The following is a 25,262-nucleotide window of genomic DNA, read 5'->3' as shown; positions in this document are numbered from 1 at the left end:
CCCCTCGAGTTTAGCCAGTCACCCCTGTCAAGCCAGCTGAGGCAGAAGCATCTTCATGAACATCATCATGGGCCGGAGACTCCTAAAGTTTCTCAGCAGATTGATTCATTCCCCACTCTTACAGAAACAATCTCACCTCTTGGCATGAGCAGAAATACAAAATTTATACGGAATAATATATTTGACTGAACTCTTTTGCTGTGGGAAACTGCTTGTTTCCCCAGCAACCAATTAGAGGAAGACTCACCGTGTGATATGACTACGACAACTCCATCTTGTTCTAAGAAGACCTCATCATTTACTCAGTTACCTGGCTTATCTGATTCATCCCTTTCTGAGCTGCCCAAATTTGCAAATGCATCTGGGTTACCTTGAAAGTATGGGCCCAGACTATAATGCATTTTCTTAGAGACCGGTATTCAGACATAGAACATTTAGCTTTCAGCAAATTCTTAAAATCTAGCAAAACTTCACCAAGTAACACAGTGTTTAACATGGATTCTATTGAAATGGTGCTAAATCACTGATATACCTCCAAAAACTTACTGACAAGGTATGACAGTATTTCTGACTTTAACAACATACAAGGTAAGATTGTGGTAGTTGCTGAGTTTTCTGTTTTCTATATTTTTCAGTGTATCTCTATACCAACAAGTAGTAACTAACTAATGTTGGTTAAAATATTCAACTAAGAATGTTAAGATGAAACTATAGTGCCTAATGTTAACTGGGGTGATACTATGATTGCTTGAATTCCTTCTCTCTGTATTTCCTGTACTTTTCAGTATTTCCACAAGGAACATAGTGATTTTTAAGGAGGAAAAAATTTTAAGAAAACGTTATGTAAGGAAAATCAACACAAAATACAGTAACCATTTTATGCCCTGTACACAATTAAATACAATTCAGATTTATTAAAAGTTCACAAACCTGGAAGGAACTTCAAGCCATCACTCAGACCATGCTCTGTCTAGTTATTATTATTCCTAAATTATTTTAGAAAAACACTAATCATCTGTTGCAACCTTGTGGTTTACTGTACTTAGAAAAAGGCTTAGAGGGAGGGTGTAGCTCAAGTGGTAGAGTGCGTGCTTAGTACACACAAGGTCCTGGGTTCAATCCCCAGTACCTCCATATAAATAAATAAATAAACCTAATTACCACCGCCCCCCCCCCAAAAAAACAGGCTTGCTAACAAATTCACTCTCTATTGGTAAAATTAAGACCATCTTCTCATTCACCAAACTGCAAACACAGGCAGTATTGTGATTAAGAATTTAGTATCTGTAGTCAGACAGGGGTTCCAAAATCTGGTTCCATAACATACTATTTGTGTGACCTTGGATAGCTACTTAATTTTATTATTTCATTTTTATTATTTATAAATTGAGGATAATTACTATCCCAATATATTTGTCATGAAGATAAAAGGAAATATTTGCTCAGAGCAGCTCCTGGCATCTGATGAATGTTCTTTCAATACAACCTGTTATCATCTCTGCCCGTTTTCTCTTTTCTGAGCTGGGGTACTCAGAGCGATTCACTTAGAACTTATTTCATATTGAAGCATACCTGTATGGTAACTTCTGTGGAAAATTTCACGGATGATTTTTAATTCTGGGGGATTTCCTATGTTTGAATTAAACATCTAATTTAAATTGATGCTCACCATTTTATCTGGATTCCCTACCAAGCCCCCAGAGACATCATTTAGACAGGGTACATCCAGTCTGTCTCTCACTAAATATGAATTGCTTCACGCAACAAAGATTCTGAAAACATGTACTCTCCATCCCGAATCTCAGAAACCTGAGGACATGTCAGCCCCAGGTAAGCAATTCTGTCACCCAGGAGAGAAAGCTGATGGAATTTGAGCCTGTTTGAAACTTATCTCCCTGGTAGTGAGAACATACACTGTTAACCAGTCCCATGAAATATGCAACAGTGCTCAGATCTCACTTCAAAACGGTCTTCCTGTTCATCTAGTAATTGCCCCAGTCTGTCTTCCAGATTCATTATTTTTTTCCCCAGGAGTATGCCTCTCTTCTTCTTTCCAACTTAGTGTGACTCCCAGTATCGAAAGCCACCCGCCTTTGTTATGCTGCAGCACATCTCGGTTTTACGGTAATCCGTCACCTCATCTTTCTCTCCCAGACAACACCTTTTCTGTGCAGAGCTTGAATTCTTTTTCTAGCTTCCTTGAGATTTAAATGTATTAATTGAAATTAGAGCAGTAGTTCATTACTATGTTTCTGTTCAGGTTTATAACTTTCATGTCCTGAACACTAAGAAATGTCCCTGCTGAACTTTTAACCACACACACAGACCACAATCAGTTTAGAACTTTGGGCCCGCTGCCAAAGTGTTGTTTTTCTGAAGCCCTCTAACCCAGACTTAGTTACTTGATAGTACTAACGAGCTAATTTTAAGGTCTTCTTCCATACTATAATTTAAGACTAAAAGAATCAGGAGATTTAGAAATTTACAGACTTGATGAATATGCAGACGCAGCATCAAGGCTGTATAATACAGAATCTACCAGTTGATGATAAGAGAAAAGATGAAAAAGGGTGAAGGAGAGGGAAATGGGGGAAATAAAACAGAAGAGGAAGGGCAGACAGAGCTTAAGATGGAAGAACCTGACCCTTGAGCGGATGGAGGAAGTGTCTCCAAATCAAAGGCTAAAAACAGAGATGAAACACTGTCTCCTGGGGCTCCTTATGTGGTACCACCCAGATACAGGATGTATGCACATTCCTATGCAAATCAGGCAAAAAAATGAATATGGAGGGAAATAAGTCAACCATCAAGACAACCTTAAACATTTAAATAAGAGCGGTGTTTGTTGCCATTTGTTTCTTGTTTGTTCCTTCTAGGTCAGTCCAACACATTTCAAACGGTTGTTCATCCAATTCAATTGATAACAGCAACTATCGGGCACAGACTTAATTCCCCAGTCCCTCCAGACACGTTTCATGGTCAGGAAGACAGCAGCTCAACTCACCCGGCACTTGGAATAAAATCAGTAAGTGAATATCCTTCAGGCTCAGAAAGTTGGCTGCAATTTAATTCAACTCATCAAATACTATATGGATATCCCCTGGAATTGGATTTACAATATTTCCCTCAGGAATTTATTCTTCATGCCACCGATTCTGTGGCGGCTGGCTGCTTAGATGATTTTCACCATTGAACTGAAGCTGCCCAGAGTCACACTCTGCCACACTTAACACTCTGCACACAAAAAACAGTTTCTACTCGTTTATAGAGAAGAGGGAGAGGACTGGTTTGTTTTTTGCTAAACTCACTGACTATCCAAACTCCAGTAGCCTTGAACAAATTGTATTGACCACCCTGAGACCAGGGTCTACTGTCATATCCTGGTATAACAACCTTATGCTTAGTCTGCGGCAGTTCTCGGAAAAGGTGTTCTAACAGAAAAATTCAGGAAGTGATGTTTAAACGAAGGAGACCTGAGGGAAACATCCATCCAAACTTCGCATCTGCTATGTCACCAGAATACAAAGTCGGCATAGTTGAGAACATTGCATAGAGTGGAATCTGCCTTATTCTGGAGCCAGACCCTGGATCATTAATTGAAAGCAGCATTCTTGCCTCATCTAATGTGGAAAATAGCCCCCGGATCAGCAGTCTCTTCCTGGCCCTGGTGGTAAGTGTAGGTATGCTGACTATGGGTGCAGATTACCATTTCTGTAAGAACTAAAAGACTTTTCTTATTCCTCAGCCCCTCGTATTCCAAGGGAGAACCTTAATAAGTACCACAGAGCAAGAAATGGATGTGCCAAGGCCCCGAAAGCCACCTAACCTGGAGAGTAAAGTTCCACCCTCACCTCCGCTGTGGAGAGGGGCGCCGGGGTCTTCTCAACATCAACCTTAGGGAGGAAACGTGACCTCCGCGACAGACACAAGAGCAGCCGTGCTTCCCGCCTCTGAAATACCACCCCTCATCCCATAGTGAAATGGGTCTCCCTAGCCAGAGGACTACTAATATGCTCAGAAGTCCAAATGTGTCAGCAGCTGTAGGAGAAACAGGGATAACTGGTCTAGAAATCAGGTAAAATAAACAATTGCTGAATCAGATTGTCAAAAGAGACGCAATAAATAATTCATCCTCTGTGTTAATTGTGCTAACATACTACCAATTAATTCTAATCACTTATTTCCCTTTAGAAGCCCAATGGTGAATTATAAATCGATGTCACCCAGGCCACCTCTACCATAAACAGATCATGTAATGAATGACTCATTCATTATGGAACACAATTGCACTGTTGGCAACCGCATCTCCAAACGTAAAAAATGCTGTCAACTGCCAGTCCAAACTACTCATTATGAAGGCATAAATAATTCAACTGTAAATAATAAATTCTGCACTAGGTTAGAGTTCGACTATGTATAAGAAAGAATTACTAAAATTTTACCTCGCCATTGTATTTTTAAAATTTCTTCCGGTTTTATTGAGACGTAGTTGACATACAGCACTGTATATGACTTCATTTACATACGTCATTAAATGATTACCTTGATAGATTGAGGGAACACCCATTATCTCATATAGATACATTAAAGAAATTTTTTAAAATTTTCCTTGTTATGAGAATTCAGAGTATACTCTCCTAACAGCTTTCATTTATAACGAATGGCAGTGTAATTAATTATCTTTATCATAGTGTATGTTACCCCCCTAGTTACTTATTCATCTTGTTAAGTTGCTGTTGGATGGAGTATTTTGTATGTCTGTTAGGTTCATTTGGTCTAAGTAATGTTGGTTACAATACAATTATTTTGTTGCTGTTGGTTTTCTATCTGGATTATTTATCTATTGTTGAAATTAGGGTACTAAAGTCCCCTACTATTATTGTATTGTTACAATACAATAATATTTCTCCTTTCAGATCAGTTAGCATTTGCTCAGAATATTAAGGTGCTCAGTTATGGGTGCATATGTGATTCTTAGATCTTCTTGATGAAATGACCCCTTTACCATCTTAATAATGAACTTCTTTGTCTCTCGTTACCATTTTTGGCTTTAAGTCTATATTGTCTGATATAAGTACAGCTACCCTGCCTTTCCTACTTGCATGGAATATCTTTTTCTCTCCATTTTGAGCCTATGTGTGTCCTTAAAGCTGGAGTGATTCTCTTATAGACAGCGTATATTTGTCTCACGTATATTTTTTCATCCATCCAGCCACTGCATGTCTTTTAATTGGAGAATTCAATCTGTTTACGTTTAGAGTATTTACTGATAGACAAGAACTTAGTAATGTCATCTTGTTTCCCAGCTGTTTTGTATTTCTTTTGTTCCTTTCTTCCTCCCACGCTACCTTCCTTTGTGAATTGATGGTTTTCTGAAGCGCTTTGCTTTGATTCCCTTCTGTTTATGTTTTGTGAATCTACTATAGGTTTTTGCTTTGTGGTTACGATGAGACTTACATAAAACATCTTACAGACATCAGTCTGTTTTACACTGGTAATAACTTTGATCACATACAGAAACTCTACGCTTTTCATGCTTTAGGTGTCAGTTTACGTCTTTTTATATTGCATATTCTTAATAAATTATTGCCACTATAGTTACTTTTAACATTCTTGTCCTTTAACCTTTATACTGGCATTAAGTGGTTAACACTACATCTTATTACAGTATTAGAGTGTTCGGAACTTGACTATATACACTTACCTTTACCAGTGTATTTTCATGTTTCTATGTTACTAGTTAATGTCCTTTTCATTTCAACTTGAAGAATTCTTTTCCGTATTTCTCATGAGGCAGGTCTAGCGGTGATGATGCCCTCAGCTTTAGTTTGTCTGGGAGAGTTCTTTCTTTCACCTTCATTTCTGAAGAACAGCTTTGCCATGTAAAAATATTCTTGTTTGGCAGATTTTTCTTTCAGCAATTTGAATGTATCATCCCACCCTCTCTTGGCCTATAATGTGGCTGATGAAAAATCCACTGATAGTCTTTTGGGAGTTCCTGTGTAGACTGCAAGCTTGTTTCCCCTCCTGCTGCTTTTAAGATTCTCTGTCTTTGATTTTTTTTTTTTTTTGGACACTTTTATTAGAATATATTTTGGGAAGATCCTGTTGAGTTAGTTTTGTTTGATGACATATGAACTGCATAAACTTGGGTATTTAAATCTTCCCCCAGATGTGGGAAGTTCTCAGTCATTATTTCTTTAAAGCTTTCTGCCCCCTTCTTGCTCTCTTCTTCTGGAACTCTAGTAATTCACAAATCGGTCCTTTCGATGGTATCCCATAGAGCACATAGGCTTGTTTCACTTTTTTTCATTCTTTTTTCTTTGCACTCCTCTGATTGGATAATTTCGAAGTTCCGTCTCCTGTCTCACAGATTCTTCTGAGTGATCCCTTCTGTTTTTGATGCTGTCTGTTGCATTTTTCCATTTCATTTCATTCATTGTATTTTTCATCTCCAAAATTTGTATGGTTCTTTTTTTTTATGATTTCTCTTTGTTAAGCTTCTCATTTTGTTCATGTATTTCTGTCCCTGATTTTGTTGAATTGTCTTTGTTTTCTTGTAGCTTATCGTGTTTCTTGGTAAACAGCTGTTTTTAACATTTTTTATTGATTTATAATCATTTTACAATGTTGTGTCAAATTCCAGTCTTGGTAAACAGCTATTTTTAATTCTTTATCGGGTAAACTGCAGATTTCCAACTTGGGGGTTGTTACTGGAAGATTGTGAGCCTTTGGTGGTGTCATGTTATCATGTTACCTTGGTTTTTCATATTCCTTGAAGTTTTACATTGCCTTTTTTTTTTTTTTTTTTTTGCTTTTGAAGAAGCAGTCACCTCATCCAGTCTTAACTAACTGCCTGTGGGAGACAGGTAACTTCTGTCAGCCCTGCTAGGGCTTCTGAACGCGTCTCAGACCTTCTGTGAGCACACCTGGCTCCATGCTTTTTGCTCCCTCTTGTGGCAGATTTCTTAAGCTTATACGCTTCCTCTGGATTCTGCAATTTACCAGGCTAAGTGCTAAAGCTCAAGTTTGTGGTTTCGCCCTGGCCTGCAGATTTCTGCATGTGCTCACTAGCTGTCTGTCAAAGCTCACTCTCACTGCTGCCATCAGCAGCACACAAAGGGAGCTGGCCACAGGGTGGTGGGGCGTCTGGGTGAGGCATGCAGAGGGCTGCCCATGGGCTAGTTGAGGGGAATCCAAGGTGAAGTGTCCCCAGCAACTGGTGGATTGGCTTCCTAATAGAATCTACAATGGTTAAGACCTACATCCCTTTAATGCCCTCTGAGAGCCCTATCTGCCACTCTCCCAGCATCTTCCCACCCCTTCCACCTGGCCCCCTGTCACAGAGCTCATGATTCAGTACTCTGGGTGGGACAAGAAAGAAATGAGCCCCTCTGGCAATGTCCCACACGGCTGGGGAAGCTGGGTGCTCGCTCACACGCTCTCCCTTTCTCCCTTTCCCCCACGGGAGAAATCATGGGCTGAGATCTCTCTTGGCCCTAAGCTTGCCTTGAAGGAAGAATGAGCCAGGTAAAGTGAAGCTGTTTCTCTCATTCACTCCAGTGCCTCTAGGCACTTATTTTTTTTTCTCCAGTGGTGTGCTGAAACTTCTCATCTAGAAACCTGGAGTTCCATAAAGGCTCTCATGTCCATGGGTGACTGTCTAAGACAGTGTCTTCCAGGGGCTCCCAGACTGGCTGAGAGGAGTGGAGCCTCTTCATGGCCCACTGCAGGGTCCAGAGCTGGGACCAAGGTTTGTCTGCCTAGTTACCCAACACGCAGGTGGGTGAGACTCCCCCAGGTCCCTTGGCATATGGTACGAGATGCCACAGCTCCTTTACTCCATGATGGATGCCAAATTGTTCAGGGAGGCAAGGGGACAAAAATAAGGGACATCTTTTGCTACCATGATACTGATGTCAGGATCTTTGTAACTGAAAATGCTCCTGTTCTCTGTAGGGTAATTTTGAGTCCCGCAATCATTAAGCCTGGACTTAAGCTTAGATTCCAGTACAATATGAATGGTGATTTTTTTAATTAAAATTTTGTTCACTTCTCTTGACTAGAAAATCCTCAATATGGATCCTGTTCTAAAAAAAGAAAGCCAGCATCCACCAGTCATTCTTCAATTTTTGTCCTGAAATAGTCACTTCCATCAAAAGGCAGTAATATGTATCTCTAGATAAGACCAAGCGTAGCCTGACCCTCTGAAGGGGGTGGAGGAGGGGCTCAATTTGAGGTGCTCAGAAGGCATTTAGTTAAGCAGGTAGAATGAGTCTGCTGGACAATCTTAACAACCAACAATATATGGAATAATACAGAAAGCTGCTGGTACAGTAGTTCCAAATGCTGCCATAGAAACATTCTCCCACTTGGCAGAACGTACTAACAGCAGTATATGTGCATAAATAGGCTGAAATGTAGATAAGTCTGTCAACAGGCAGCATGGCCTTAGCCCATGGGAAAGGAGGAAGCACAAACTGAGAGTGAAAAAGGATCTCTTTTCAAACGAGTTGTAAAGAAAATATTTTTGGATCAAGAAATAAACCCAGGACCCCAACTTGGTACAAGGTAAAGGGGTATCAAGAATAAGACACACGGTGGGGGAGGGTAGTATCTCAGCAGCAGAGAGCACGCCTGGCACGCACAAGGTCCTGGGTTCAATCCCCAGTACCTCCATTAAAAATAAACAAACAAATAATTAGAAAAAACAAAAGAACTAAGACACAAAAGGTCAGAGCTCAACCACAAGTAAATGTGATCCAGTGGGTTGGTGCTGGGTTACAGCTCCTTGAATCTTGCAAGTCTAGGTACTCATTAGGCTGGTCATGCTTTTCTATGATTTGCGTGGTGTGTATCTAAACCCAGGGGTAAGCAATAAAAATGGCTCCAGCTTACGGGAGAGGCAAGGGCTAAGGATGAGACAGGAGGTGAGAGAGAACAGTGTCAATTTCACTAGACATGACAAGAGAGCCTGCTGAAGCCTTGTTTAACCACCAGGTTTTTTTTTAAAACAAAAAATATTGACTCTATATTTAAACAAAGAGCTTTTTCCCCTCTCTAACAGATACTCAAGGAAAAACGACAAACTTAGAATTAGCATTTAACACTGAAATAACATGTTATGAGGTTCCAGAATCAGCGCAGGAAGAAGCCTCCCCAAACGTACACCAAACGACCATGACATTTCTGCGAGATGAGGAGGTAAGATTCTATTCAGGGATTAAAACAAATAACATAGTAACTTTTCTCTCTTTCAAGTCTGCAAAGAAATCTCCTTCATGCTTCTCTTTCAATATGAAAAGCTAATAGTAAGTTTTTTGCAGAAAAAAAAATGTAATATCCAACATGGGTAAATAAATTTACTCCAACTACCTGGAAACTCTGCTTTTAAATGTGCAACACACACAATAGCTAAAATAAAATACAAAACAAACAAAAACATTATTTTTTGGAAAAGCACTGCATATGCTGCAGATTAACAGGCAATATTTCATATTAAAATTGCAAATCTCACCCAAATTCTGTTCAAGTTTCTTAAAAATTTCTCAACGTTGTCAATCATTATATGAATATCTTATTCCTAAAGGAATACTCCGGTATTTTGCATTTCAGATATTTTAATAGTTTATTTGGCAAAGAGAAGCCTGAGAATTTTTTAAAAAACATTTCCAGAGGGAATACCCTTTACCATAAAATAAACTTGTTTAATTTGGGAGGACAAATGTATATTTTTGACGTATGTGCCAATTTTACAATTAATACAAAAAAGATAAAGTTAGTTGAAATATTTTAAAAATGTAAAAACCAGTCCAGGCAGCATAACTATACAATCTTGCTGTAAAAGTACTTGTATCAAATTCCGTCCAAAATATTTATGCAATATACTAAATTCAGGTGCTCAAGTCACTCTTCACTGCCGGCTGGCTTTTCCATTTTCTGTTGTCTCCATTCTGAAAAATAGGAGGAAAAAAATGAGTTGGTAAAATAAAACATTCATTAGCTATCCATGTTTTTTCTCCTTACATGACTTTCAAATGAAATTAAAACCTAATGCATTCATACAACAGACGAATATAAGAACTTTAGAAAAGGACTTTAGAAAAGTTACATTCCCCTGGTTAGTTTACTTATTCATCTCACAGATGAGTGAAAATTGAGGGAGGCCCAGAGGTTTCATTTCAAAGGCTACTAGTCTGTTTTTTTCTCACTTTACCTCTCCAAGCAGAACCTAGGGAAAAACTCTTTACCATTTAGTCAAGGATTTATTTCCTTTTCCATTAAAGAAATTCCTTTATCAATACATGTTTAAGAGGATTTCTTCTTAAAAAGAGATTAAAATAATCATTTAAATTATTTTAGACTTACTTATTCTAACAAATTTTTAATTATTTTTAGATTTTAGATTTATTCAATTAAAATCAATATTCCTAATATTGTTTTACTAACTAGGAAAATACTTTCTCCGTGTTATTTTAAACGAAATTCAGTGTTGTATACTAAGTTTTCTCTGTGATTTTCCCCTCTATGATGTTTACAGATCATTCAGGTTTACAATCAATATAATCAGGTCTTTTACAGGTACTAAGAATCAAAGGTAATTTTTTTCTCTCTGTAAGTAGCATGTATCAGATCATAATACTAGTAATAAAAAAACTGCTGGACACAACCAACAAGCAGTGTTTATTATTTTAAACTTATTATATGATAAGGCAATTAACAAAACTAATTTCTACAATAAATAATACAAACCCATTTTCCTCTTTAAGGTGTTGATATAACTCAGCTCTGTTATTAACAGAGTTCAAACGTCCAGCAAATTCTTGATGTTTTCTGGAATTGGCAGTATTGATTCTATTACTCCATAAAGAAAGTAAGGACACGGGCCCTGGCGGCATGTTCGAAAGAAGAGAAAAAAGAATAATTCACTACTTCAAAATTTACAAATTTAACAAAATTTAACCTTAATTCTATTGTTTATTTTATATAATTAAAGCAGTATCATCGCCCCTTTATTCTAAAATTTGTATGTGTTTAGGGGTTCCCAAGAGCACCTACTAATTCAGTGATTTGCTGGAAGGACTCAAATGACTAAATATAAAGTTACAGTCACAGCTGAGAATCATTACAACAGCACAGTAAGGACACAGAGCCAGACCAGGGCAGGGAAGACACATTAGACAAAGACTAGAGAAACCCATTCGCAGGCTTTCCACGCTCTCTTCCTCCCATGAGGGTTCACACAGAGTGCATACTCCTTCCAGCAGCAAAAATGCAGCCATGTGTGTACAGTATTTCTGCCAGAAAAGCACATTTAAGACTCAAGAGTTCAAGGTTTTTCTGGGGACTGGTCACGTAGGCGTTCTCTCCCTAACTACAACTACCAAAATTCCAGACTCCCAGAAGGAAAGCAGGTGTTCAGTTCAGATATAAGGCAAATAACTCTCTCGTTTGGGGAATATTTCAAAAGCCATATTCCCGGATGTCAGCCAACAGCCAAACTTGCAGGTAGGCTTTTCTAATGATAACTCAATGAAGAACGGACAGTCTTTTTAACAAATGCATGCAAAAACATGAACACTCACCCTACCCTGCACCTTACTAAAAAAATAAAAATAAAAGATGGATCATAGTCTAAATGTAAAGTCTAAAATTATAGCACTCCTAAAAGAAAACATAGGAATAAATCTTTGTGACTTCGGGTTGTGCAATGTTTCTTCAATATAACACCAAAAGCATAATCATAACATTTAAAAATTGATATATTGGACTTCATGAAAATTAGAAACTTCTGCTCTGCAAAAGTCACAATTAGGAGACGGACAATTCACAGACCAGGAGAAAATATCTGCAAATCACATCTCCAACACAGGATTCGTATCCAGAATAAAGTTTAAAATTCTCAAAATTCAACAACAACAACAAAAATCCCAAACCACCTAATATAAAAAAGAGCAAAATACTGGAATGGACCTTTCATTGAAGAAGACAAACAGATGGCAAACAAACAAATGAAAAAGGCTCATCATCATTAGCCATGAGAGCAAATATGAATTAAAACCACGAGGAAACACTACTACACACCTATTAGAAGAGGGGCGAAAAAAATCCTGACAATACCAAGTGCTGTCGAGGAGGCGGAATAACCAGAACTCTCAGTAACTGCTGGTGGGAATGCACCTTGGTACAGCCACTTGGAAAAAGGAGTTGGCCGTTTCTAATAGTTAGTCATACACATGGAACAAAAAAAAAAACACTGATAAACGCACAACACAGATGAACCACTAATCCATTATGCTACGTGTAATAAGCCAATCTCACACAGCAGCACACTTTGATTTTACTTATATGACATCTTGAAAAACGCACAATTATAGGAAGAGAAAACACATCAGTGGCCATGAGAGCTGGGGGTAGGAGAGTATGGGGTGACTACAGTGTAGGGCAAGAGAATCTTGTGGGGTGATCAAACTATCCTATACCTGATTGTGGTAGTGCTTGTTACACAAACTATACGTAAGGTCTAAACTCACAGAACTGTACACAAAAAGAGTTAATGTTACTGCATCTAAACCTTTCATAAATAACAAAATAAAACTTTTTCTTATTATAAAACTAATACATATTCATTTCATAAAATTTAGAAAACAGCGAAACATATAAAAAGGAAATAAAACCACCCATAATACTACTGCTCTAACAACTGTATGTATTTTGGTTTTTTTCAATGCCAACCTGTATCAATAAAATTACAGTTTGGTTATTCTATTATTGAATCATACAAAGAGAGTAGAACAGATTTCTACCAAATCTAGAGGGCATGTTTGGGATAACCCAACCTTCCATGCAGACTACACAGCAGACACAAAATTCACTTTGGAGAGCCCTAGGAAGTCATTTTCCAAAACAGATGGAAACCAGGGTACATTAGAGCCCCATATAAAATTGCTGATCAGAAGACACATACAACTTAGATTGTAAAACAGAATGAAAGGAAAGAAACAGACAAGTTCCAGGTACCAGTCTTGAATGGCAAAGTTACAAGGGCAGTAAGTGATCTGCAATCAAGCTGCTTCTCATACAGGCCATTCTGTAGTGTTTCCAGGATGAGAAGCATCAGGGATCCATGTAATTTAATTTAGCTGATATCTCATCTGAGTGACAAGCTGGTGCGCATGTGTATAAAAACTTACTTTAAAACAAAGTGGAGATCATGGTGCATGTGGTTTTGTATCCTGCTTTTTAAAATTTATTTATTTATTTATTATTTTTACTGAGTTACAGTCAGTTTAATGTTGTGTCAATTTCTAGTGTACAGCAGTCATACATGAATATACATATATTCATTTTCACCGTGAGCTATTACAAGATCTTGTCTATAGTTCCCTGTGCTATATAGTATAAACTCGTTTATCTATTTTATAGATACCAGTCAGTATCTGCATATCTCAAACTCCCAGTTTATCCCTTCCTACCCCGCCCCCCAACCTTGGCAACCACAAGTCTGTATTCTATGTCTGTGAGTCTGTTTCTGTTTTATATGTAAGTTCATTTGCCTATTTTTTTTAGATTCCACATATGAGCGATATCATACGGTATTTTTCTTTCTCTTTCGTGCAGCCTGCTTTTTAAGTTTAACTTATTATATATTTAATTAACTTACTTGTTCAATAAATAAGAACTGAACTCCTACTGTGGGTCAGGGACTGTGGTGGTAGAGATACAACAGTAAATTTTTAAAAACCCCACCTTTAAAACATTTCAGACTAACAGTAGAGGCAAGATGTCAAGCAATGCCAACGCGGTAAGCGCTACCATAGCATTAATCCTGGGATGCAAGGGAGACACAGAGAAGCAGCACTTAACTTAATTGTGAGAGGAGTTCAGGGAAGTCTTTCTCAAAAAAAGGGTTGCTTAAGTTAAAATCTCAATGATACACATTAGCGAGAGGGAAGAGTGGGCATTCGTGACAATAGTTATTCTGGGGCTTTAAAAATTCCACCCTATGGACACACCACCATTTAGTCATTCTCTTACTAACACGTGAAAGATAAATCTCGTAGGATCACCCTTATCTCTGATCTCAAAGAAATCAGTGAACTAGAGACTATTAACATGAATCACAATACATACTGCAACAAAAGTACATACAAAAAACAAGCCTACCTTCCCCCAAGGATGAGCTGCCAGTAACCGTAACCTAGCCAGCCCTGAGGTCTTACTGTATTGTAAAGATACAGTGGGAAGAACTCAGTCCTGTTGACATAGGACAGGACCATTTCCCATTTATCCGAAAGTAACAGAATTTAGTTTACCTTCAAGATAACGAAGGCCTACAATGATTTCAAGAGCTCCCAAACCCAAATCTTATCTTTGATGCCTAGAATTCCTCAAGAGGAAATTGAGCTTCTCAGTCTATAAATAAGACATAAAAGGCTTTTACAGTAAGAATACTGTTCATAATACCTTTTCTGAAAATCGTTCACATGACATTTTAAATTATCAATAAATGGATGATATTAGGTCCTCCCCTAAATTCAGTAAGCGTTTAGGACAAAGAGTCTGGTTTTCAATAATCTACCACTTAGCATAGTGTTAGGAACATAAACAGATTCAAATTCATGTAATTAAAATTTCTTAAAACACAGACTTTATACTAAAAGTGCTTATTTTCCAAAGGCTTCATTAATAAACATATGACACTATGTTTTCTTTAAAGCTGACAAATATATTTACCACCTATATTTTCCAAGGCTGTGAACAAAGGGTCTTCTAAGCCACATGAGGAACAGTGAGTAGCTCCTCCTCATACAGAGCAGTAAAGGACCCTGCACAACAGATCTAAATTGGAAAACTTTTTATGAACACAGTTACCGCAGTTCTGTCTCACCTTTCGATTTTTCTACTGGTGGAGTTTCATCCATCTCAACAAGAGGCTTTTTATTTGGAGGTTCTGGGGAGTCAGGTGAATCTTTTATAATCTCAGCTTCAGCCAACTCTTCTTTTCCACGTTCTAAGATTCCTTTTAATCTTTTAAAGAGACAAACAGTAAAAACTAAGTTTAAATCTAAGTTTAAATTCTTAGAAATCTAAATGGCTCAATAATTAAACTAGATTTTGCATATTAGTCTTAAAAGGTATCTGCTCTCTCAACGTAAACCTAGGAACTAATCAGCAGCCAAACCTCAATCTAAAATCGGGTAAGAGAGCTTAATGAACTTAAACACAAGTTTCCCTTTTCCTTTACTGCAGAGAAATAAATCAGTAATGCAGTTAGCTGTAAAATGAAGCTATTTTTTTTTAATGGAGGAAATTTTAAGAAGATAAAATTAAAACGGCCAGCAATAATGTGATCTTTGGAAGATACTTCATAATTTTAATTTCTAAAGATATTGACAAAATACTACAAATTACAAAGAAGATTAAGAAATCTACTAGCATTTGTCCCCTAGTTTATGGACTGTGGAAATGTATTTATATTCCACAAGTTAGGAACTTAACTCCAAGCTTATTTTGAGTTTCATACACCTGAAGATCTGAATGAGAATACTCTTTCCCTCCTCTTCTTAAAGCAAGACCACTCTGTTTCAGAAGCTCAGAAGCCCTAAGGAAGAAGTAAACTTCTAAGGCCAAAGAGATTAAAGTGTTCTACTTATTTATGAATGAAATCATACCATTTCCAGAACTAGCTTCAAAATATCCTTGTGGGGTAGGCGGAGTGTGGTGGTAATGAGGGGAATGGATGCGGATATATATGAAATGAGATTGGCCATGACTTGATAACTGATTTGTTCTACTGCCGTATATGTTTGAAATTTTCCATATTAAGTTCTGTTGTTTCTGAGGGACCGACTACAACGCCATTATAATACTTACCTGGTTCTTTGCCTGATTTCTGGCAAGAAGGTAGAAAATGAAACCAACTACTATGTTAATGATATTTTTATTTGGAAACCTTTATTACTTTTTATGTTTTTTTCAGATTTAGCCTTGATATCACTATATAAATCAAGAACTAAGGGAAAAGAGTGTACTATTGATAAAGGTTTTCAGAATTAAGACTATGATCTTTCATGCTTTCAAGGCTTTCCTGTGCCTCTTTTTTGGTTTCTCTATCTTTTTTTTTCTTTTTCAGATGGAGGTATGGGAATCGAACTAAGTACCTCGTACATGCTCAGCAGGCACTCTACCAAGTGAGCTACATGGCCCCCCCACCCCCCGCCGTGCCTCTTTTTATAACAGCATCTTCCACACTTGGCCGCCACTGCTGGTTTGCCTGCCACCGCTGGTTTGCCTGCCTCTACCACAACACTGCACATTCTTCCAGGGCAAGGATCTTATGCCAAATGCCTGGCACATCGCGGGCATTTAACAGTCACTGAACAAAGACATAAAGCTATGTCTTTGATATTCATAACACATAAATGCAACTACCGATACCAAAAATCATGTAGTGTGATTTTCAGAAGTTAATTAGGAAAGAATTAAACACTGTCTTTGCCCCTAACAGTAAAACAAACAAAAAAATTATACTTCTCTAAGGCCAAGAAAAACCTTCCAGATTTTAAGAATGATAAAAATCACAGTAAGCTACAATAAACACATTAAATGAGTTACTAATAAATAAGGTTTGACTGTTCACATGTGCTATATGCAGAATGTGATTTGACAAAAGGCACCACAGTGCTATATTAACATCAACAAATCACCTCTCTGAATCTTGCCAAGATTTCTCCTGTTCATAATCTTTCACTGCTTTCTCCGACTTGTCCTCTTTGTCCTCCCTCTTTCTTCCTCGTTTCTTTCGTTCCTCTTCTTCTGGGGGTTTGCTCCGACACGCCATTAGACATTCCAAGACTCTTTGATGTTTCTCCGAATTGTTGATATGGGCTCTGACAAGCGTTTCTAATTCATTCCACATGATGCGGTACTGTTCATCTCTAAAGTAAAGATTTAAAATAACGTTCTCACAAAATACTCTTTTAAATAATATGGAAGTGTCACTCGGTACTGATAAAGCAAAAAGATGCAATTAAACACGGGGTTCCTTTCTCTTTCCAGATAGTTAATGGTGCAATTCTAAGTTATAATGGGTTTAGTTTCGTTATTCTATATTCTGTATCATTTCATCTTAATCACATGTATGTGTATACATACTCCCAAACATATAAATTACACGTGGAATAAGTCAGCTGAAAAAAACAGTAAGTATCAAGTAAATGTGATATATGAGAAAGTATGAAAAAAACCTACCTTTTGGGGCCTTTTCCTCTTGTACCAACTGTGGAAATAGGCAGAGGATCATTTTTTCTTTCCATATCAACTAAGTTGTATATTGTTTTTTGACAGTTTAACACATCTTCTTCTGTCAAAGATTCTTTCACAATAACACTGGCTAAGGGGACTACCTGTTAGATTAAAAAAGAAGAAAGAAAAAGAAAAGTCTGTCTTGAAATACAAGTACCAAAGCATCTAGGCAGAACTCGAATTGATTTTAAACATCATGGTGAGATAATCCATAACCATCACTTCAATTTTCTATCACTGATTCTTTAACTGTAGCAAACTCATAAATTTCACTCTTTGCTTGATAAATGGAATCTGTAAACAATATATACCCAATCTAGAAGAAAAACAAACTATGAACCACTTACCGCTTGCATGTTAAAAATGGTGGTTTGTGAAATAATCATAGGCCAGTAGCGGGTGTGCTTTTCTAACTGATCTTTTGCTCGTTCCAAAGGGATCTCAAGACTTCCATCGATTTTATATCTGGGGTCTAGAAAAGGAGTTAATCTGTTTTCCCTCATAAATTCACCAAAATCCTAATGATAACCAAATAAGATAAAATTAGAAACTATTTTCTAATGTTTCAGTATGGATTACATGTAACAGTCTGTTCCCCTGATGTCTTCCATCCTGTGATACGCAACAAAGCATTTCCTCTAACAGCTTCCCCAACACACAATTTTTTCCCTTCTTTTTGAGCATGAAACCTATCAGCCCTTATACAACGGAGAGGAAGAACACCTCAAACATAAATACATTAATGGTTCTTTCCACTTTTTAAAACACTCATTTTTGTTCACTTCTGTAATGTAACTCTTTTCTATTATATTCAGATAAAAGAATGAGTTAATCACATTACAATACCATTTTGCTTACTTAAAATTACCTTGATGCAACATCAAAATGTTAAGTGATTATCTCTGAATGATGGAATTATAGGTAATTCATAGTTTCTGTTTTTTATTTTTAAAGATATCTATATTTTCTAAATTTTCTATAATGAATAGTTACCAGACTCTCCTTATTTAAAAAACTATGTGAAAATAAAAAGCCTGATCAAAAATGATTAATTACAGTACATAAAACTTTGTAGTTTACAAAGTATATTCATATATATCATTCACATTTAATTTTTATAACCACCTCAAAAAGTATAGTCATGAAATATTGAATATAAAAGAGGGGTGAGGGAGTGAAAAACTCAAATTAGAACAATACAATTTCTACCCAAAATAGGCACAATTTCCTTGTATGCATCTCTCAGTAATACAAAAATTTACAGCATTATTTCAAAGGAGCAGCAATCCAAATATTCAAATGTTTATGGCTGGCACTTGAGTTACTAGAAAGTTCCCCCTAAAATATTAATTTGAATCAATTTCCATTCTTTCCTGTAACTCCAGTGTGTCAATGCCATCCAGATACTTCTCAGCACACACAAATACATAAGGAAGACTAGTGATAAATAGTTCTTCTGAGCAAGTACTGCAGGAATAATATTAAATTAAATTAATAATTAAAATAATAATAAGAAAATTAACTTCTCTAAACTTCTTTTTGTCACAGATCTTAGCACATAATAGCATTCAATAACTACTCGCTGAATGATGACAGACTCAAAATATAAAATTTATAGATTAGTTAGAGTCTTACTGTAATCCGGTAGTCTGTGACTCTTCCTCCACATCCTTCACTAATTGAAGGCGGATCCTCTAGAATGGATCGAGAACTACTAAGGACGTGCAAAAAAATCTCTCCTCCATGGCTACTAAGCATATGACTAATGACTTTGGAACCCGACTTTCGTGGTTGTTCCAATAAAACAGAACGACCTGTCAAAAGCAAGATTATTCTGTCAGTAAAGAAATGCAAAAGGGTTCTTAATTTTTCTCTTAAGATTGATGTCTAGATTTTTCATTTTGTTTATTGTTCTCCATATTTTAACCAGCATTGCTAATTGAGTATATCTGCATTTCAAGTCGTAAAACTCTGAATTCTGGCCTTAGCTTTCTCTTGCTTACCCTCAGCTTACACAGTCATACAGACAGGTTTCCAAAATAATTATAGTGGTCTGTGGTATAATGTTTGGTTATATTGTTCATTCAATTGCAAGTTCATATAAAAGTTTTCTCCTGGACGTCAGGAAGAAAGTGGGATAACGCACATAGAACCCTCAGGTTGCCACAGCTACAAGCCGTCTGGGGGAGAAGGCACAGTCTTAACTCACTAACTGGTTTCTAGTCTACGTGACCAAATGCTGTTTAATCTGGACTCTACACGGTCTGATAATCAAATTGTGCTTCATATAACAATTAAATTAACCTTATGATAAAGGCAAAGTAACTCTTTACAGCAGTAGTTCCAAAATCTAGTTATTATAAGAATCACCAGAGGAGCCAGCAGAATTTAGATTTAGTAAGTGGAGTGCAGTTAATCTGGTCTTTTAAAAAGACTTTTTACACAAGGAAACAACAGATTTGACATCCTGTCTATAAGAATGGTGGTACAGTGTTGAAAATAGAATGTTTATTTATTAAAGGTATAGTGTTTAAAGGGAAATAAGTCCATATAAATTTTGTAATTTAAAATTCAATAGGCCAAGATAAATGGTCTGGATTATTCTATCGTCCCCCCAAAATCAGCTTAGACTCTAAATGTCAAATATTTAAACTAAAAATACTAAAAACCATACTAAGTAAAATTTACGTAGATGCAACAGTCTGAAAGACATGAAGTCATCTTATTTTTAAACATTAGTAAAACTGAAACTGTCAAATAGTATTTACAATTATGGAACTTTAAAACAGTTTTAGGAAATAAAATGGTTAGACTATACTGAAGAAAACAGCCTTCCAGAATTCACATTTTTCACATATTCTCACCAGTGATTTCACTTGTAAAAATCTCAGTGAAAACAATTAAATGATGAAAGTTACCATTTAGAAGAAAATTAGTAAGGCAGGAGGAGGGTCTACTGTTTACGTCTACAGGTGAAATTCGGTAAGCGCCAGTGCAATAGTGTAATTCTGAAACAGAAGAACACACTGATTTGAAAGAATATAAAGAAATATTTCCACAATTAAAAGAGGAAAAAAAAAAAACCCACGTGTTCCTTGATCCCCTGAAACAACGAAAAACAAAAACTCAAGAAGAAACAAATGATCCCCACGTAATACTTAAAGAACCATTCCATTTATTCTCTTCTCTTTCAATTGTTTTTAAATACCTACCAATGTTATTCGTCCTTGGTGTGCACCACTTCAATGTTATCGTTTCTTTAAATGAGCCTTCTCTACTGCTGCCACCTAAGTGGTTATCACCTTTAAAAATAAGTCAGAGAAATAGTAACATTACTAAATAGATCACAAACTTCAAATGTTTACCAAGGTTTCCAAAAGAGTTTTTAAGCTCTGTAAAAGAAAATACCTCTAGAATAACATCTTTTACTATAAAGTCTTCTAGGAAAATACCAAATAAAGTTTAGATATTAACTATGATTAAAATAAATATTTTCCTCCAAACTTCTCATTAACAAAAGTCATTTCAGTCACTACACTAAAAAGCCAACAGCTAACACTTTTTTAAACTTCTAGAATCTATAACTGCTCCCCTCTGACACCATTAAATGATAAAATTACACAGTTATGTACTCAAAGAAAGCTTTGGGAATCTAAAATGCACAAATAATTATAGTGAATCCCAATAAACTTATTAGAAGAAACATAAAATGAGGGATCTATACGGTAAATATATAAGAAGATATATAATAGTGAGCATTTTTTGCCTTAATGGAGTCTACAGTAAACTGTAGATGTTAAAATAATAATGAACATCAAAGTCTTAAACCCCTCAAAGTCATCCATGAAGGTTGGAACCAAACTTCTTCCAAACTCCTGTTAATGCTGATATTTTGCCCTCTTCTCATAAATCACAAATGTTCTTAACAGCATCTAGAATGGTGAATCCTTTCCAGAAGGTTTTCAACTTTCTCTGCCCAGATACATCAGAGCAATCACTTTCTATGGGAAGTATAGCTTTCTGAAATATACTTCTTAAGATCTGAAAGTCAAAATTACTCCTTAGTCCATGGGCTGCAGAATGGATGTCGTGTTAGCAGGCATGAAAACTGTTCATCTCTTTGTACATCTCCATCAGAGCTCTTGGGTGACCAGGTGCACTGTCAGTGAGCAGTAATATTTTGAAAGGAATATTTTCTTCTGAGCAGTAGATCTAAACAGTGGGCTTAAAATACTCAGGAAACCATATTCTCAAAAGATGTGCTGTCATCCAGGATTTGCTGTTCCATTTACAAAGCACAGGCAGAGTAGACTTGGCGTAACTCTGAAGGGCTGTAGGACTGTCAGGATGGTAAATGAGCATTGGCTTCAACTTAAAGCTACCGATTACATTAGCCCCTAATAAGAGAGTCAGTCTGTCCTCTGAAGCTTTGAAGCCAGGCACTGACTTCTCCTTTCTAGTTTGAAAGCCCTAGACGGCATCTTCTTCTGATAGAAGACTTTGTCTATGTAGTCATCCTCATGAATCATCTGAGCTGGATCTTCGGGACAACTTGCTGCAGTTTCTCCATCAGCACTGGCTGCTTCACCTTGCATTTGGATGTTATGGAGACAGCTTCTTTCCTTAAACGTCATGAACCAACCTCTGCTAGCCTCAACCTTTTCTCCTGCAGCTTCCTCACCACTCTCAGCCTTCACAGAATTGAAGCGAGTTAGGGTCTTGCCCTGGATTTAGGCTTTGGCTTAAGGGAATGCTGTGGCTGGCTTGATCTTCTATCCAGACCACTGCAACTTCCTCCGTATCAGCAATAAGGCTGTTTCACTTTCTTATCATCCTTGTGTTCTTTGGAGTAGCACTTTTAATTTCCTTTGTATTCACAATCTGGCTAACTGTTTGGCACAAGAGGCCTAGCTTTCAGCCTGTCTCAGCTATCAACATGCCTTCCTCACTAAGCTTTGTAGTTTTTTATTCAAAGTGAGAGACATGCAACTCCTCCTTTCATGTGAACACTTAGAGGCCAATACAGAGTTACTAACTGACCTAATTTCAATACTGTGTTTCAGGGAATAGAGAGGCCCAAGGAGAGGGAGAGAGGTGGGGAACAGCCAGTCAGTGGAGCAGTCAGAACACACAACATCTATCCATTAAGGTTACCATCTTACATGGGTACGGTTTGTGGCAACCCAAAACAATTACAATAGCAATAGCAGAGATCATTGATCACAGACCTCCGTAACAAATATAACAACAATGAAAAAGTCTGAAATATTGTATTACCAAAATGCGACACAGAGACATGAACTGAGCAAATGCTGTTGAAAAAATGGCACCAACAGACTTGCTCAACCCAGGTGGCCACAAACCTTCAATTTGTAAAAAACACAACATCTGCGAAGTGCAATAAAGCAAAGCACGATAAAATGAGGTATGCTTGTATCTGTCCCATTAGCCTAGACTTTCCCAAAGTAAATTCAACAGAACACGAGTTCCATGGCCATTAATAGGTGATACTGTCAGATAAGTTTGGAAAGGGATGAACTAAACTCAATCAGGTTTATTTACTGAAGAACTTCTCAAAGCTGTTAGTGTGCTTTCCCACGTCAGATCTTACAAAATAATACTTTCCAATGTCTCTTACTTACCACTTTTCAGGAAATCTACATGTGCATCTTTGTGATGAAGTAGCTCCACGTCATAATTGGCAGATGTGTTAGCATGTTGTTCTTCCTTAAAGTAAAATTTAAAATAACTTGGTTTTGTTTTTAAAATAATGAAGTTATTAATTATTCACTTTGCTTAAAGTGAGATTAAATATACCCAACAATTAGCTATAATAATGGGAGAGTTTGCTCAGTAATTAATCTATTTAAAGATGCAATAATTTTCCACAGCAATATAAACTGGCTATGTATCACTAATAAAATATAAGTGATTTTCCTTATGTTATGTCAGAATTAACAAAGACAACTCATCCAGAAATTCAAAGATATTTTTTACTCTGAATGCACCGTCTTGACAATATTCTTTATACACAGATATGATGTAATTGAAATAGTTTACATAAATTCAATGTGAAATAGTTGTTCAAAGGAGGAAATAGCATCTTTAAATACCTACAGTAAATTAGCAAACACTAATCATATAAAATGGCAAATACAGACTAATAAACAAGTTTAGTAACTTGTTTTTCCTCGATAGTAGATAGAAACTTCAATATTATCTATTTACAAGCAAGAGACAAAGATTGGAGAGTCACAGCAGCAGCACACATCAGCAAGAGAAAGGACAAAAACCACATGTCATCTCAACAGATGCGGAAAAAGCAGCTGATAAAATTCAACATCCATTCATGACGTTACCAAAGTGCATACAGAGGGAACATACCTCAACATAATAAAAGCTACTTAAGACAAACCCACAGCCAACATAACACTCAATGTGAGCTGCTGAAAACCAGTAGCACACAAATGTGGTCAAATTTAAACAGTAAGGTATCTGTCACCCTCAGCGTGTTTTTCTTAAAACTCATGAAATTATATATATTAAAGTACACCTATTATGCTACTTTACTTATCAATTGCTTCCTCACTCAAACTGTTCTATTGGTTAAGGCTGTAATTTTTCATTAAAGAGCCAGTCAGTTAGGAGGAAATTAGTAATGGAAAGATTACATTTCTCATGCGATTTAATTTTCATCATATGGTGGCAAAAAAATGAAACTGGACTTATAAGCAAGCTAATTTAAATTTTTAGATATAGTGACTATTTTATATTTGTAAACATAATCAATAAAATTAAGTTCCACTCAGTAAAAATTTATTTAAAGCTTACTATGGGCCAGGCATTGTGCTGATTCTAGACAACAAAATGACAATATAATGAAAATGACAAAAATGTAATAGATTCCTAAGAATATCCATTAGTAAAATTATAAGACTCATATGGATGGTTTTTCAGCTGGAGTAATAAACTTTTTTAAAACTATGAATTATTTTTCCCTAGTCAGACCTATCAGTTACAAGCACCTTTATATACTAAGTAGGAAAGAACAAAAATATAGAAAATAAAAGATCTACTACAAAATATAAAGTAAGGAAAATCTAATAACAACTGTCAGGAAAAGAATCACAGAAAAAGTAATCATTTCAGATAGAAATTATATTTTGATGAAAATAACGAGAAAAAAATAAAAAACAAAAGCTGATATAAAGTGTTCTTATTAAAAAGAAAAATACAGCGTTTTGTTCTGTGATCCTTTCTTGTTGCTTTTCATTATTTACTAACCTGGTCAAAGACACTGAATGTGGGCTAGCGAAACAGAAAATATGATATGGGGAGAAAAAGTTAAGGTTCATTAAAATAAATAATATATGTCAAACAAATATTTAAAAAGCAAAGCAGAGCTTTCAAAATAGGAAAAGAACTGCCTACCTTCATTGGAATATTTGTAATAGTAGTTGAAGCCAAGTCGAAATGTTGCTGTACTAAAATATTTAACTTGGTAGCAAGATGCCGTCCTGCACGAACGCTATGAACTTCGCTGGTTAAAACAGGGGACAACTACAGAGAAGTATGAAAAAAACCCACAGAACATTAACACATTGTAACTTAGTGCTAAAATATTTTACTTCAACCCATAAAAATTAAGTACTTTCACTTATAAGAATTTGGGGAAAAAAAAAGGTCCATAAATTAACCATGATCATTATTTTAGTAATAGACTTACACACATTCAGTTACTCAACAGATAGGTATTAAGGAGAACTTACTGTATTAATTGCCGGAAATTGTGTGAGCTACTGGAGGATACAGCAGTGAACAGGCAAAGTCCCTGTCCTCTTGAAACTTAGTCTTTGATTAAAATATATATTTTAATTAATATTTTACTTATATTTATATAAATGCAAAATTGATTTGAAGTAGCCCACAGAAATACTGAGGAACAAATAATCCAT

At 36.4% G+C, this 25,262-nt stretch overlaps 1 protein-coding gene across 2 annotated transcripts in view; it reads right to left on the bottom strand.

Annotated features, from left to right (window-relative positions):
- Positions 1 to 9,348: 9,348 nt before the first annotated feature.
- INTS13 (integrator complex subunit 13) overlaps positions 9,349 to 25,262 on the bottom strand; it is a 28,539-nt gene continuing 12,625 nt past the window's right edge. Inside the window, exons 7-17 of one of the 2 annotated variants that reach the window (XM_032473499.1) lie at positions 24,739 to 24,867; positions 22,950 to 23,034; positions 20,520 to 20,609; positions 20,226 to 20,333; positions 18,943 to 19,121; positions 17,655 to 17,825; positions 17,254 to 17,408; positions 16,710 to 16,940; positions 14,891 to 15,030; positions 10,753 to 10,888; positions 9,349 to 9,953 (exon numbers count right to left, since the gene is read on the bottom strand). In XM_032473499.1, the coding sequence (XP_032329390.1) occupies positions 9,914 to 9,953; positions 10,753 to 10,888; positions 14,891 to 15,030; positions 16,710 to 16,940; positions 17,254 to 17,408; positions 17,655 to 17,825; positions 18,943 to 19,121; positions 20,226 to 20,333; positions 20,520 to 20,609; positions 22,950 to 23,034; positions 24,739 to 24,867 (1,464 nt within the window). In that variant the 3' untranslated portion in view covers positions 9,349 to 9,913. The remainder of the gene's footprint in view (positions 9,954 to 10,752; positions 10,889 to 14,890; positions 15,031 to 16,709; positions 16,941 to 17,253; positions 17,409 to 17,654; positions 17,826 to 18,942; positions 19,122 to 20,225; positions 20,334 to 20,519; positions 20,610 to 22,949; positions 23,035 to 24,738; positions 24,868 to 25,262) is intronic. The other variant, XM_006184557.3, reaches the window with a different exon arrangement.

Source organism: Camelus ferus, chromosome 34 (genome assembly GCF_009834535.1).
Source record: "Camelus ferus isolate YT-003-E chromosome 34, BCGSAC_Cfer_1.0, whole genome shotgun sequence".
NCBI classification, from domain to species: Eukaryota; Metazoa; Chordata; class Mammalia; order Artiodactyla; family Camelidae; genus Camelus; species Camelus ferus.
This window is presented reverse-complemented; position numbering and strand designations above follow the sequence as displayed.